The sequence below is a fragment of the Varanus komodoensis genome, unplaced genomic scaffold (assembly GCF_004798865.1).
Source record: "Varanus komodoensis strain SLA01 unplaced genomic scaffold, ASM479886v1 scaffold12, whole genome shotgun sequence".
Lineage (NCBI taxonomy): Eukaryota > Metazoa > Chordata > Lepidosauria > Squamata > Varanidae > Varanus > Varanus komodoensis.
The window spans coordinates 24,347,398-24,362,873 of NW_025335349.1; the positions used below are offsets into that span (position 1 = coordinate 24,347,398).

Below are 15,476 nucleotides of genomic sequence, written 5' to 3' on the forward strand. Positions count from 1 at the left end.
ATGTAATAGGCATGATATAACAGGAAAAAGGATTTGGGAGGGGACCAACAAGTGCAACGCTGAAACTTGTATTCTTCATAAACTAGCCAGATGTGGTCTGAGGGCCCATGAAGCAGCCACCAGTAAAGCAAAGTGGGTCTGGGCAGCTCCTGGGTGGGAGACCACTTGGGACCACCTAGGCCATATTAAGGTGAGATAGGAACATAATAAATCAAAGGTTAATGACTAGGTGGAATATCTATTGTCAAGGAAGGGAGAGGAGGGGAGGAGCTGAGTTGACCCCTCCCTCTACTGCAGCCATTTTTGTCTCAGTCTCACCTCACCTGCAAGATAAAGATAATGGCACTGGCCTATCTTACAGGGGTGTTGGAAGGACAATATGTGTGATGTTCCAAATGCTTGGCACATTCTCAAAGTGCTAATTACTGGCAGTAATAGGAAGAGGAAGGGCAACTTGCTGAAGAAGCCTCCAGCAAAAGTCTCAGGCGACAGACAGCAGAGGTCACATGAACATTTCCTCATGCAGTTGCCAGGTCCATGAGGCCAAGGAGGAGCTATGGCTGCCTGCCTGCAAGGAATGCAACTGGGTGAATTAGGGCTTCACTCAGCACTGCCTTGAAAACTAGATGCTTAGCAGGTTTGAAATATCCACTGACACCAATTTCTGCGGAGTACAAGAATGCTACCACCCTTTCCTAACTCACATGGGGGCACAAACAGCCTGTTGCAAATCCTTAATGTAGAGGCACCATGGAAGCAGAGGGGCTTTTGCAGAGCATCTGTCTAAAAGGGTGCACACCTTCAGCAGAAAGGTTTCGCACAGGTTCCCAAGACATATCAAGGCAGACTACGAAAATTAAAAAGGTATCCCACTAAAATTAACAACACAGAGCTGCATGGGCCTAAAAAAAATTTCCCATCAGCCAGAAGAGCACCTCTGTTCAGTGCCAAAGCTTTATAATATTTTTTAAATGCTCACTAGACACTTAGGTTAGCACAGGGGTTTTCCATTATGCAATACAATAATCAGTCTAGAATTAATATAGATGTACTTCCTCAATCAATTTCTGCAGTACTAGGAAAACAAAGTTCAGGTAGTACAAAATATTTCCCAGCCAGGTTTACAACCTCAGTTATCCTCCTGCTAAGTATAATGGGAAGCTGAGGAGAGAGAAGCCATTCTCCAAAACAGATTAAAAATTATTGACAGGGGATTTCATTTACTTATTAGGGTAGGGTGTCAGTATGGCAGAATAAATCTTTTACATCACAGGATAGAGGATCAAGATTCACTGTGGAAGGCCTAGATTTAAATCCCTGCTCAGCCATGCAGCTGATTAGTAGCTCAGCACTTGTTTGCCACATATGAAGTCCACAAGTGCATGCTCAGCTTCTCCAGCCTTGTGTTAAAGTTTCGGCCAGGGAGCCACAGGGAACGGGGATTCTACATGAGGGCTGGCAGAGGAGAGATGCACCGGGCTGCTGCAGCACCACTCTCCATCCCTCCCGTCATCCCTCCTCAGGTAGAACCGGCTCCCTCAGGCTAGTGACTCTCACAGTACTTGACAGATGTCAAATAATTGGCACAGGAGTGTGGAAGGCCACTGTCCATCCAGGAGGCAGGGCTGCGGAAGACCTCTCTTCAAGACCTTTGAGGAGCTGATGCCAGACTTGAGTAGACACTTGTCTGGCTGCAGGACCCATTGTCGGATTTGGTATCTGGCAGGTCTTTACTATACTATTGGGCTTGCAATCCAGAGACATTGTAACTTATCATAATGGTTTATTTCTGATGCCAAAAACATGTATTTTCTTTCTCAATAATGAATATGTCCCATCAGGCATCATCTTGGAAGCAGCATTTCCTCTGACTTTCTCTCACACTTCTAGGGGAAGCACTTCTAGGAAGGAAGAAACGGGGCAAGCAAGGCAGTTTCTCCATCTAGCACATTAATGTCAAGCAGAGTCTTCAGGTTTCAGGTACAGAAAGGACCAGTTTGCATGTTGCACTAACCTGTATTTTTTTTAAAAAAACTGGCAGTTATTGATCACTGTTGCTGCAAGTGGGAGTAACTAAACAAGCCATGGATATTCCATCTGTGGTTTGGTTAGCAGCAGCTCTGGCCTGTCTCTTCCCTGAGAGGTACGAGGAAGAACCCTTCATTTCAGAGTCATTCATGGTAATCCCAAATTGTAAAAATTGTGGGTTATCACAAATTAGCTTAAGGAATTTTAAAGAAATGGAATTCTAATTTTTTATGGTGGGTTGACAGGATGCACAAGCTGGGTTAAATTTATCCCCCATCATTGAGAAAGAAAATAATAAAAACCTAGGAAGAGATGGCAACTCAATGATAAAGCCCCTACTTTGCATGTAGAAGGTCCCAAGTTTGATGTCCAGTACCACCAGGCAGGGCCACAAAAGCTCCTGCCTGAAGACTTAGGGAAACACGGCTGCCAGTGCATATTAACCAAGCTGAACCTGATGAGCCCTTGGTCTAAGACAGTAAGAGGAAGTTTCCTGTATTGCTAGCCAAAGATGTTAGAGATTGACCCTAGGCATTCCAGCATGTGAAATGTGTTCTGGCATGGAATTTGGGCCCCTCTCACCTTCTTTGGAGATGGTGTTTGACATCTGCAGTTTTCATAAGAACGTACGTCTTTACAGGCTTGTGTATGTCTGTTGGAAAGACTGTGTTCTCCCATAGGAGACTTCCTGGGCCCTTTCCTTGGTGCCACCACCCTCACAGATATGCTTGGTGAGAATGAGGAGAGGGCCTTCTTGGTGGCTGCCTGGAGGCTCTGGAACTCCCTTCCCAGGGAAGCTAGGCTGGTGCCTCCCTGCTGGCTTTCTGAAATCAGGCAAAACCCTTTTTGTTCCAGCAGGCATTTGGGAATGGCCTGTGAGTTTGCTCTGGCTTAGTTTTATACTTTATATTATTGGTTGGTGTTTTTTAATCTGTGTATTTGTTCCATTTTAATCTCTAATTGATTTAGTTAGATGTTTGACTTTTGTATATTTTTGAATGTTTTAATTGTATGAATTGTAATGCTCCATCCCACCTTGACTCCCAATCACAGGGAATACGTGAGCCAGCAATACATAGAACAACAGCAACAACAATAGATTTGCTTCCTGGTTAATTTGGAGCATCTTTTTAGCAACGTTGTTTGATCAATTCATCTACCCAGCCACTGCAGCCCTACTTCTTCCATGTGAGCCCATTACCAGCTTCTGTTCCTTGGTTACGCTTGGTTTACCTTATAGCTCATCCTCACTCTTACTATGCGACTGCCTATGATAATGACAGGTACTTAGCATGCTCAGAAGTCTGCTGGGTGGCTCCTGAAAATTCCTGCTCAGCCTAGCATAGCTGACTGGGTGGCTGGAAGAAGAGAACTGTAATCCTCCTTAAGCCACTAGGACAGCACAGGAAAGAGTTCTAAAAAAAATCATACGCAAGATAAGGCTTTATCCCTGGTCACCTACAGGTCCTATGACAGTGGAAAGAGGATCTTAATACAAGGCTGCCATTTGATCTGCTGTGGAAGGGGAGAGGTGAGATTTTGAAACATTAGCCAGGAGTGGAAAACTTTCAGTCCTCCAAATGGTGTTGGGCTACAGCTCCCATCATCCCTGATCTCTGGGTCAACAGCATCCAGAGAGCTCCTGCTCTATATATTGGACCTTCCACTGAGAAGTGCGGCAGTGGTACTTTATTGGATTACTTCCAATATTGTGGACTCTATGAACACGAACGTCAAAAATGGGATCTTTCCCACAATGCCACTGAGGCTGAGTGGTTCACTTTGCGGCTGAGGAGACATTTCTCTCTCTCTCTCTCTCTCATAGCAGGAGCAAGGACTGCTCATGATGCTGGTTGTGGGGAACTGTGTGGTCAGTTCAAAGGAATCTCCTCTTCACACAGAGCAATTGCTCGATGGAATTCACCAGCACAAGATATACTGCTGGCTTTCGCTATCTGGATGGCTTTAAAAGAGGATGGGGACTATTCATGGACAACAAGCCTATCAATGGCTACTCCTCTTCCTCAGGGTCATATGCCACCTCCAGCATCAGAGGCAGCATACCAGTGTAGACCAGTTGCTGAGGGAAATGAGTAGCAGGGTAACTGTTGCACACCTGCCCCACCTGTGGGATTCCATGGGCAGCTGAGTGGCCACTGTGTGAACAAAATGCTCAATCAGATGGACCCTTGGTCTGCTGCAGTGCAGCTTGTCTTCTGTTATATTCTTAAGACAAACAGATTCTATCCATAGCTCTGAATGATGGCAAAATTAATGGTCATTCATTTGCAGACAGAATTCTATCTCAACAGACAGAAATGGAATCCTTCCTGTGAGCAGTCGTGAACGGCAGGGGATTGGGCCCCAAGGAGATACTCCCAGACCACAGATGCCCTCCAGAAGTAACTCTCCAGCTGCTGCTGCCAACACTAGATGGTTCAGGGTTGAGTCATACTTGGTTCCCCTCCTAGAAGATGCTGCAGTAATTGCAAGCATCATGTGGGAAGTAGTTTTTTTTTAAAAAATCCTATGCAGCAATCCTAAGATTTAAACGTGACTAACTCCTTCTGTCTTCCTGGAGATAAAAGGCTGATAAAGGCAGCCATATCCGCAATCCTCTTCGAAAGGGAGTACTGGACATTAAGCAAGGGCACAGTGAAAGAGTGAAAGCAAAGCGGGGGAGTAAGCAGGAGGCATCACTGTGCATGTGAATGAAACCAAGGCAAAGGTCAAAGGGGTAAAAGCAGGCACAAGGGGACAGACTTCACTGCATTTAATTCTCCACAACCCCCTGCAATGGTGTTCTATTAGATGCCTTGGAAAGAATGGTGTCTGCAGAGTTACTCCCAGAAGAAAGCATTCCTATTTGGAATCAACAGGGCTAGCAGACTACATCAGAACACTACTCCAGGGGGACAGAACATCCCACAAATGTGATGATGTCTGAGGTTGTTTCAAAACCAGTTTCAATAATGGGGCAGAGATATGTGTCACCAAGTCCAGAAAATGCTGGATTATTCTATGTAGCCTCCCTCTAGTGGCTTCTTTTCCTTCCTCCCATCTTCTCCATGATGCATGTTAGCATTGTATTATTGCTACTATAAGGTTCGCTCCCATGGTTTTAAACGATTTGTACTTAAGGAGTACATCATGTGGTAATTTCAGAACATCGTAATTGCAGCATCATTATGTAACTTTTCAGCAAACTGAATTTGAAGGATTTCAAAAAGTTTAAAAAATATCAAAGAAATGTTGTTGCTTTCTAGGGGAAAAGAAACAAAACTGCAAAAAGGTGAATCAACTGCTTATTAATGCAGGATCAACTGAACTTTTGCATTTACTAGCCCAGTAAGGATGCACATTTAAATTATGCTTCTGCCTTCACTTCAGCAGTAAACTGAGCAATGAAGAACCCAATTCAAGACTTGCAATGAAAGTATATAAAGGGATAGGCGGGAGAAGGTTTAGATGGAGAAAACAGGGTCTTACACAGCACTGATTCTGCAGAAAGTAAGATACAGTGATGTCACATGTGCAAATGCTTAGGACCTGGATTGCAGGGATGGTGAGGTCAGAAAACTGTTATTGCCACACTGTTCCCAGAGACTGAAAAATAGGTAAGGTGTTATCTTCCATTGCACTGATTTCTAGGGTGCAAGGGTACAATACAGAACTGTTTTACCACGCAAATAATTTGAAACCATATTAAATATTCACATTTCAATGTCATCCAAGCTTCAAATAAGATCAGAGAAATGTTCCAAAAAACAGAGTGGTGAGATGGGAGGTTACGCCTGGTAAAAAAAAAAGGGGGGGGGAATATGCCTGGAGTACAAGAAAAAGAAGGGCAGACAAGACATGCAAAAGGCCCACAAGAGCCTGAGTTCCCCACTAAAGAACTGACCACAAGCATTCCATTAACCCGCAGCTACTAAGACAGGCCCCACTTAAGGAACCTGCCACTGATTTTGTGCTGGGCAAATAGCTCAGAGGCAGCTCCAGCCACACAGACTGCCAAGGATACTCTGGCCATTGTGGTGCAACCACTGGAGAGAGGTAGGCAGGGACACAGAAGTCACTGAATGGCAGCAACGGCCCAGTGAAACCCCACACTCATTCCATCACCAAAGGCATTTCTTGGCATATCACATTTGAGGTGCTGTGGAGAAGGAGCACTTTTCTCATCCCTTCCAGAAACGGGGGCCGCTGCAGCATGGTGTGGGGGCAAATAGCACAGGCTTCTCCCAAATGACTCAAGGCTTCTCAAGTGACCGCATTAACATAGGAAGGAGCCCATGACAGCAGCGTTGGTACTCTTTAAAATGCACTTTAGACCAGGGTGGGCAGACAGCAGAGCTCTGGGTGGTTTGGCCCTCTCCAAGCATTCCTAGCCCTTCGTCATGCTGGCATGGGCTTGTGGTAGTTGAAGTCCCTAACGTCTGGAGACCTACCCCCTGCACACCCCAGCTTTCGCCGCCTGCACAAGCCACTTGCCTGCTCCCCTAACAAAGCCTGGGCAACCCTCGTCCCTGTTTTCACACCCCAGGCCAGCCCCTTCAGCAAAGCACCTCCACTGCCCAATTAGTGTAAGGTTTCAAAGATAGCAGTTTCCAGGCAGCTATGGACTCTTTCCTTTGCCACCAAAGCCCTCATTGTCCTCCGAGGCCTCCTCCCTCCTCCCGTCCCTTCCCCCTTACCTGCTTCCAAAGAAAGGAGTCTGCCCTGTTGTGATGCCAAGAAATTCCGAGGTGAAGCACAGACAGGACGGCTCCAGCCAGCACCGCCACCCGCATGCGGACGGGCAGCAGAGTGTAGATGATGTAAATGAAGAAGACGCTCCACCAGACCCCTTCGGAGGCACTCCGTGGAGAGAGGAAGAACGTGCCCACTGTCTGCACCACACACAACGCCCCAATGACCAGGTAGCTCACTGCCCACATGCAGTCCTGGTGGAAGCAGGTCCGGTTGCAGAGGAACATGAGGGACAGGAAGAGGGCGGCTGCCACAGAGAGGGCGGCAGCGAAGGGCACACGGGGCGCGCCAGGCACACAGTGGAACACCAACATGATGCCGCAAGCCAGCACCAAGACTCCCATGAGCACCGTCAATGAACTCTGGTTCATCTGGAAGAAGTAGCGCTGGTAGAGACGCTCCAGTTTGGCTGAGCGGAAGCGCTTGGAGCGGAACACCTGCAGGAGGCGCTGGCCACAGTCTCCGACCGAGAGTCCCTTGGCCTCACCCGCTGCACCTCCGTCCTCGAAGCCCAGGTCCACTGCTTTGAGCCCCAGATCCCCTATCCCAGATGCAAGGGGAGGGGGCGGCAGCTGCTGCTGCTTCTTGCCATAGTGGTCCTCCTGCCACGAGCAGTTCAGCCCCAGCCCACCGCTGCCTCCACGCTCCAGCTCCGGGTCCTGTAGGCAGCTCATGTAGCGTGGCCCACAAAGCGCTGGGCGATGGCGCTTGGGCCCATTGCGCTCCCCCCAAGCAGTCTTTCGCTCATCCACTTTGGGCACCAGAATGCCACTAAACCAGGACATGCTGTGGGAAAGGGAAGAGAGGCAGGGTCAGGCAAAGACAGACGCACAGAGGAAAGGCGCACCTACGGTTGCCTCTCCAAGAGACGCGGCTGCATGCGCTTCCCAACGAGGTCCCAACGAAGAGTTCTTGCCACAAACAAATAGGAAGGAGGTTCCTGGGGCTTTTTTCTTGCTAAAGGAACTCTTGTGATGCGGTGGTTAGAGTGTTGCACTGGGGACCCAGGAGAACTGGGCACCAGTGCCGACTCGCCTATGCAGATCCCTAGGTGACTTTGAGCTTACACTTAGTCTAACCTACCCGACAGGGCTGTTGTGGTAATAAAATGGAGAGGCAGGGGACCATGTAAAAACTGCCTTGGATTCACCACAAGCGTTAAAAAGTCACAATGTAAAGGTGTTATATTATTCAATAAACTGATGAATAAATAAAATCTAGACATATGCTATCCTGGGAGTTAGCAGCTAGGGTCCCATATTTCTCCCTGGGATCTGGGCCACGGGGTCAGCTGCACCCTGCTCATCAGGATGTGCTTCAAGGCAGCACAGTGTGAGTGGCAGAAGTCAGAGCAAGAGGCAGCAGGCACAGAAAGGAAGATGCAGGTGGGCAGGAGGATCCAGAAAAGCAAACCTGGGGGTCCTACAGAGGGAGGCATGGGACTACTTGAGGAACAGCAAGGCAGAGGCCTCTTGCTCTGCCTTGGGGAAACCCCCGATACCTGGAAGGCCACTAGGAACTGGGCACGATGAGGCGACATGGATCCCCGTAGGGAAGGAGGAGGAACAGGCCTGAGAGGAGTTTCTTATTTCCTGTTCAGCATCAAGGAGCAACCTGCAGGGAGAAAAGGAGCTGGTCAGGCTGGTCATACATGCTGGATGCCATTCCACAGCTGGAGCACCCACCCCACCCCAAGCTGCTGCAGCTCCCAGGAGCTCTGGGCCAGGGTTCTCCATCCTCACAATCCATGGCTATCTGCACCACCCCCACCCTATTTCCTTGACCTAACCCTCCCAGTTCTGTTCCAGGCACTGCAGAGTTCGTTGATGACCTGCTCCTCCGCCATCCCAAGAGACACTCCCACTGAGATGTAGCTACTTCCCCCACCCGCCCCTGTGCACACTTCATGCCGGGGGCATGGCGTGCAGCGGCTCTCCCCTACTCCCCTTGGCAACTAGCTTGGCACTACGGAAGGGACACTTTGCCAAGCAGCAGATGCTCAGCGGTAAAGGTGTAGCCACTCGGAATGCAAAGGGATTGCTCGAGCTATCTGTTTATCCCCGGTCTGCATGGAGCTAGGTCAGCCTCCCCAAATATGATGGTTGGGGGATGCTGGGAATTGTAGTCCTACATATGTGGCAAGCACCATGTCAGAGAAAACTGATCTAAAACTTGAAGGGAAGAGGAATTGAGTTATCAGACAGCTCAATTAGGTGCTGGTGATAGGAATCAGAAATGTTTTTTTCAGCCTTACAGAGAACAGTTAATAAGATCACCAGTTCTGGCTCACTTCAATTCATCCCGAAAACACCATGGGAGGAGTAGGGTGCAAGGAAACAGTGATAAATACTGCATGCTGATGCTGGGACAGGGATGGGGCATCTCCAGGCTAAATTTATCCCAACAGGCCTCCCCATTTGGCCTAGAGGAAATAAGCTTAGCCCTAGCCGTGGTGTTTCCTTGAGGACTTCCCTACATTTTCCCACACATGTGGGAATGTCTAACATTAATTCCAATGGGGGCAAAAAAGTAGAAGTGTTGCTTTTGTCAGAACAAATGACCACAGATCAAGCCTGGAGCAAAACTCAAGAGTACACTGCCCTCACCAACACGTATCCTTCCTCCACACACCCCCTGCCCATTATGATGACAAGTATTTGGCTAACATTTATCAAGAGATGGACAGAATGCCACTGGAGGGGGCGGAGTTGGGCCAGCTTCTCCACTGAAGTAGCATGGTAAGAAAGGCTGTGGCATAGTGGTTGCAAGTAAGGCGAACAGAAGGATTCATACCCTCATTTCCCCACCCCTCAAACTTGAAGAGCCCTTAGACAGCATCCTTCTGTCTCTCCAAGACAATTCCTAACGTTTTGCCACCTTCTAGAGCGCCCCAGAAACAGACTGAAGATACCCATTATTCTACGTTATTTAGAAGAGAGGACAGAACATGTCAGATAAGCCCAGGACCACTCCTAATTGCTTGGGGTCACTATGGGCAGGCAGCATCCCCCAAATGAATCTCCCAAGGGCACCCATTCACTTCTCCCCACTGTTGTGTATTGATGCCACTTACCTCCATTGAGAACTGTGGCGGAGGGAGGCATTTTTGGCTGGCACTCAAGACAAATGAGAGTAAAATACAGCCTTCGGCAACAGGGATCACAGAGAGGCATTCACAGGGACACACTGCAACCTTATGACGAAAGACAAGTCCTCTTTCCACACAAACACCACCCTTCATGGTGCACATCTCACTAACAATTATACATAAAGCGAAGCGAGTCAGCACAGCCAATAATGTGCAACCTTCTCTGTGGGATCCAGAAGATCAGACCCTTCCCAATCTGATTCATCTGACCCACACTACAAAGATCAGCTGCACTGTAAAATTCATGCTCTGCATGGAAAGGGTTCCAGGTCTGATCTTCAGCATCTCCAGACAGGGCAGGAGAAAAATCCTGCCTGAAAACTTGGAAGGCTATTGCTGCCGGTCAGTGTTGACGACACAGGGTTAGATGACCAATGGAAGGCAGCTCCCTAGGAAGCCTGACCATGCCAACACATAATTTACTAGCCCCCTTCCTTTCAACTCAGCATTCCTCTGATCACACAGTCTTGAGTCCATCCCCTTCTCCAAACTCCAGGGAGTCTTGCCCAGTGTGTGACAGAATGGATTTTGACGTGGGGAAAGGGTGGGGGGGAGTTTCTGGCAGCAGGATCCTTTCTTCCAGCCTAGCTTGCAATTCAGTGTGAAACCAAACTGGAATAGTTTTCTCCTTTCAAACTCTTATTTGTCTTGAGTGCCAGCCAAAACCAGGGCTCGTTTTAGCTCCAACCTCTTCAGAGAGCGATTCCAACACCCTCCCACACGGTTCTTATCTGCATCCATCCAGGGAGATGGCGTCAACATCATGACATCACTGCCCTTTACTGTAGGAACACAGGCATGCTTCTGAACTGGGACCCCTCTTCAACCCCTCCCCCCAGATCCCCACACACCCTGTCAAGCATGGCTTCACACAGTGACAGGGCTCAGAGAACGGCACCTTTGGTGTGGGATGCAGCCGCTAGTTCAGCATGCAAGTGGCACATGAGGACAGCTTTGTGGCAAGCCATAAAGGTCAAGGGGTGCAGGAGAGAACCCATCAGAAGAAGCACTGGACAGAAAGAAGTGGGACACTCCGTGCATGGGAAGGGGAGGGGCCTCAGCTGAACAGCACCACTTCCCATGGCTTAGCTCCTCCAGCACAGAATTTTTTTAAAAGCAGTGTTCATTAAGGACACAAAAACAAACAATAACACTGTGATAAAACAGCAACATCTTGCTGGGGCCAGCATGGATCCCAGGAAGAATGTGTGCCTTTCCCTGCGCCTCACAATGGTACCATTTCCTGAGTTGTTCTTCTCACCCACCTAATTACTCCCTGTGGCCCAGGGACTCTCTGTTCCCTATAGCACAACACCCTTCAGATTACACCAGGTGATAGGTCAAACCATATCCCCCCTTCTCCATCTCCCAGGCTGTATTCCCTGGGTGGCTGCAGTGTTACATGGGAAAGTGTTTAGGGTTCCCACAGTGACCCTGGCTGACCCCTGGCCCATTTAACTGGAGACGTCTACAGAACAGCCATTGCCCAAGCCAGAAGTAAATATAAGGGAAGACCACCTACTTCTCCCTTAGCTATGTAACCTGACCTGGTTATGAAGCTCGGCTACCTAGTGCAGTCCCATTGGGAAACCACCAATCCCTGCAGAGGTTTCCCAAAAAACCAACTGGAAGGGGAACCAAAAAGGAGTGAGGGTCAGAAAAAGAGAACAAACCATGCATTTTAGCCCCTACTGACACAAGGAGGTTTAAGCCTTTAAACCCGTGTGCCCAGGCTCAGTGAGTTGCATGGAGAGCCCCTGCCCAGAAGCCAAGGCCTTTCCTTCTGTCCCATCTGGATCAAAGTGAAACAGGGGAAAGCCACATTAAGGCGGCCCCGACGCTCACTGCATTCTATAGAGAGCTTCCAATGAACTGCACCAAAGGAACTTTCTTGACACTTGGCGATTGCCCCGAAGGGTCCCTGCAAGCACCAACTAGACAGGTGCATGCCCACACCCCTTGCCCCGGAATTCGTGCTCCTCTCCGGTGCTCTCCACTGTCTAACCCTTACCCTTCTCGGATCCGCCGGAACACTTGGACCGCCTAGCCTTCCAACGGACATGCTCCGGCCAAGATCCCCCCGCCAGTACCCCAATCAACCGAGCCCGGGGGAGGACGTCGGCCTGACTCTTCGCCCCCTCCCCTTCTCGTCGTTTGTCTCTCACCCTTCCCTAAAGCAACCTCTTCCCAAAAGGCGCGGCCTCTCTGGAGCCGGCTGTTCCCAGGCTCAGCCTCCACGGGTCCTTCCAGGCGCAGACGGTGTTCCCCTTGGAGCGATCTGGCTGCTCCCCTGCGCGCTCCTTCCTGCTCCCCAGTCTGCCTCCGTTCACTACCACCACCCGGTTGCTTCCACTCACCTCCCGGTGCATGGGCCGTTTCTGGTCAAGGCAGGCCCCACCTCTCGGGCCGGGGTGGGGGGGCAGAGCAAGCACTATTCCCTGCCCAGCGGATCCTTCTGCGACCCCTCGCTGTGTGTTTACAGCGCGGCGCCCCCTCTCCGCCTTCGCCTCCTCTCCATTCTTGCCTGCTCGCTCCGGGCCCGTCCTCTCCTTCTCCTCCTCCCCGCGTTGTCCAGGGTAAACGCCCTCTAGCCCGGATCCACAAAGCTCACCCCGCTCCGTGCGCTCTCGACCGGGGATCGCCAAGCAGGAGGCCTTAAAGGCATACGCTCCCTTTTGTCTGCTTCCCTTGGCGTGTTGCGCCGGGCTGCGGGGGCAGTTATGCGGGGACGCGGAGGAGATGCAGAGCCGGGAGAGAGGAGCTGTGATTCCAGGCAGCAAATGCGCTTGGCAACCGAGTCGGAAGAGGCTGTCCGAGGCATGGACACCTGCGGCTGCAAGTGGCGGGAGGGGGGCGCAGCAGCAGCAGCAGCAGCTTGGTCCAGTGCTGCAACCCACTCCCCCTCTGGGCGATGGATTCCCTCGACTTACACGCTAAGACGGGCGCCTATCCTCTCTCTTGCTCTGGCTTCCTGGGGATACCCGAACTCGACCGCTGAAGGCATCAACGACCCCAGGTCTGTAACAGTCGCCGATATCCTTAGCCACAACTTCAGTTTCACGGGCGAGGCAAAGCCAGAATGCACAGTCTAGTCCGCGATGCTCGCCCGCCTCACGCACACCCCGACCACCACCCCCAGCATGAAAGAAGGCCTCCAAACCGAGCACAGTAACCCACGGACCATAGCCATTTGGGGAGGGGCAACTTACTAAAGCAGTCTGGGCTTTGCTCTGCAGCCACCTGTTGATCCTTTCGCCTAAACCCGAAGTCAGCCTCTGCTGCTGCTGCTGCTGCTGCTGCTGCTTTCCGTTCCCCCACCCTCCGACTAGGAAAAAAACCCACCCAACTCACAATCAGAGGGTTGTAACCCCCTGGTAAGATTTAACCATTTGGGAAGCAGTGGCCTCAGCCATAAAAATCCCACCCGGGAACCAGTGGCCTGCCAGCTTGTCCCAGCAAGAGGGTGCCTTGTTCGGCTGTAGGTGGGATTTAGCGCAAAATTGTGCCTATTTTTCTGCAGGCTTGCTAGCAGCGAACCATTGGAGGTGAGTTAGCATTCAGTGAACCACTTGCAGTGGGTTGGCATGAGTATAGGGGCAGAACGATACCAATCCATTTGTGCCCATGAGAGAAAAGGTGAGCCGGGCCTCTCCATGGCACAGTCCTCCACAGAGGTAAGCTTAATGATTAATTGCAAAGTGAGCTGCAAGGGGCCTTGGGAAGTGACAGGGATGGCATGCCTTTTCAAGGGCGTTTTTAGTGGTTCTGCTTCCACTGCAACTGTATCCAATGTCCAGCCACTGGGTGTGTACACAAACACCCCCACTTCTCTGCAGATTGGATTAGCTGTGGAATAAAGCCATCAAATCTCCTTAACAGAGTGACTTATTAAAGGGCTGTTCTGGGACTGATTATCTTAGGCACAAGAGCTCTGGGCTTTCCCCTGGGCCTTCTTGATTTGCTTGTCCCCAAGCAAGAAAGCTGAGGAAGGGGTTGTTAATGAATTAATTGATTCCAATGAATTTCTTCTGAATGTTCCATTGCATCATGTTTGGTGGCATAGGGATTAGGGACTGGATGTCGTGATGATGCCCTTAACCCTTTCCATTCTGTGACTGGACAGAGAAACAAATAAATTGTAAATGCATCCAAACCTTCCACCTATCTCAGGTATTTGTTTTCTCTCTTTCTAAGTACAAAAGACTCCACAGGTAACATATTGCCTTTGTCTAGCCTTGTGATACATATTTTTACCTTCAGTGCTGAATGTTAAAAATCAGTCTTTATTTGACTTTTCTAATTATTATATAAGGCTGAATTCTAATAGCCTGTTACTTGGGGTCACGTTCCGGTGCAATCATTGGTACTTAATTTTGAGTAGTCATGTATATGATTGTGCTGTAAATTGCTTGTAATAATTACGTTCATTAAAAGAAACTTTTAAAAATATTATTCTAGGAGAAGACAGAAAGGAGGGGTTGTGCCTTCAGAAGGTATCATAATATTAAATAGGTGTTCTTTAACTATAAATGAATAAACAAATGGCTTGAAAATTGTTGAATGTAGGATAATGATGATGAAGACAAAACACGATTTTCTTTCTTTCTTTAAAAGATTTAGGTCTTGCCTTTTCTTAAAATTGAAATGCCGCCAACCACAAAATATAATAATTTAATGAAAACAATTTTTAAAAATAATGGGAATATTAGCAGATAAAACTGTCATCAATATGATTAGGAATGGCAGCCCAAATATGCCTTGAAAGTATTCTAATAAACTCATTCAGTGTTCTAAGTCAGATATAATATAATTGGATATAATTAATATCCAAAAGGGGCTGAAAACACCATGCAGGTCACAACAATAGAGAAGGACCAGTCAAACATCTACAAAGTCTCTGGGGGACCAAAAGTCTTTCTAAAAGATCATGACTTTATGCTGCTGTGCATGGTCATTGAAGAAGGAGCAAGGCCAGTCTTCTGAGGAAGTGAGTCTAGAGCACGGGTCCTCAAACTTTTTCACTAGGGGGCCAGTTGAAAGGTGCCGGTGCCGGGTGCAGGCCAGAAAGGTAGTGCTGGCGGGGCACAGGAGCGGGGGCAGGGCGTGCGCACGCTGAGTGAGGTGGAGCGGGCATGTGCCGCGATGCAGCGCCTTGCTCACTTGGAGATCGTTTTCTCCAAGCGAGTCCAAAACGATCTCGCGAGCAAGCCGCCGCCTCCCCGCGTTGGGGTGAGGCAGGCAGCGGCGGGCATGCATGGCGCGCGGGAGGCATTGGAAACCTCTGAGGCGGGCCGGATAAATGGCCATGGTGGGACGGATCCGGCCCCCAGACCAGTTTGAGAACCCATGGTCTAGAGCTTGGGCACAGCCATGCTGAATATAGCACTATCAGTGTGCATGCTATAAACTAATCCGAGCAGCTCCCTGACCCAAGAAATTTGTACCTAAATTTTAGTAGAGAGGAAGATTACAGCTGGAAGAAGATGGAGACAAAGGGAAGCTTAGCATGTCAATTAAATAAACTCATTTTTGTTCCATATGTAGTTAG

At 49.3% G+C, this 15,476-nt stretch overlaps 1 protein-coding gene across 2 annotated transcripts in view; it reads right to left on the reverse strand.

The window, feature by feature from the left end:
* ADCY6 (adenylate cyclase 6) overlaps window positions 1-12,464 on the reverse strand; it is a 56,983-nt gene extending 44,519 nt beyond the window's left edge. The window contains exons 1-3 of one of the 2 annotated variants that reach the window (XM_044421887.1): window positions 12,286-12,464; window positions 8,282-8,394; window positions 6,726-7,566 (exon numbers count right to left, since the gene is read on the reverse strand). In XM_044421887.1, coding sequence (XP_044277822.1) covers window positions 6,726-7,565 — 840 coding nt within the window. In that variant the 5' untranslated portion in view covers window position 7,566; window positions 8,282-8,394; window positions 12,286-12,464. Of the gene's footprint in view, window positions 1-6,725; window positions 7,567-8,281; window positions 8,395-12,093; window positions 12,198-12,285 lie in introns of those variants that run through there. The other variant, XM_044421888.1, reaches the window with a different exon arrangement.
* Between the last annotated feature and the right edge of the window lie 3,012 nt (window positions 12,465-15,476).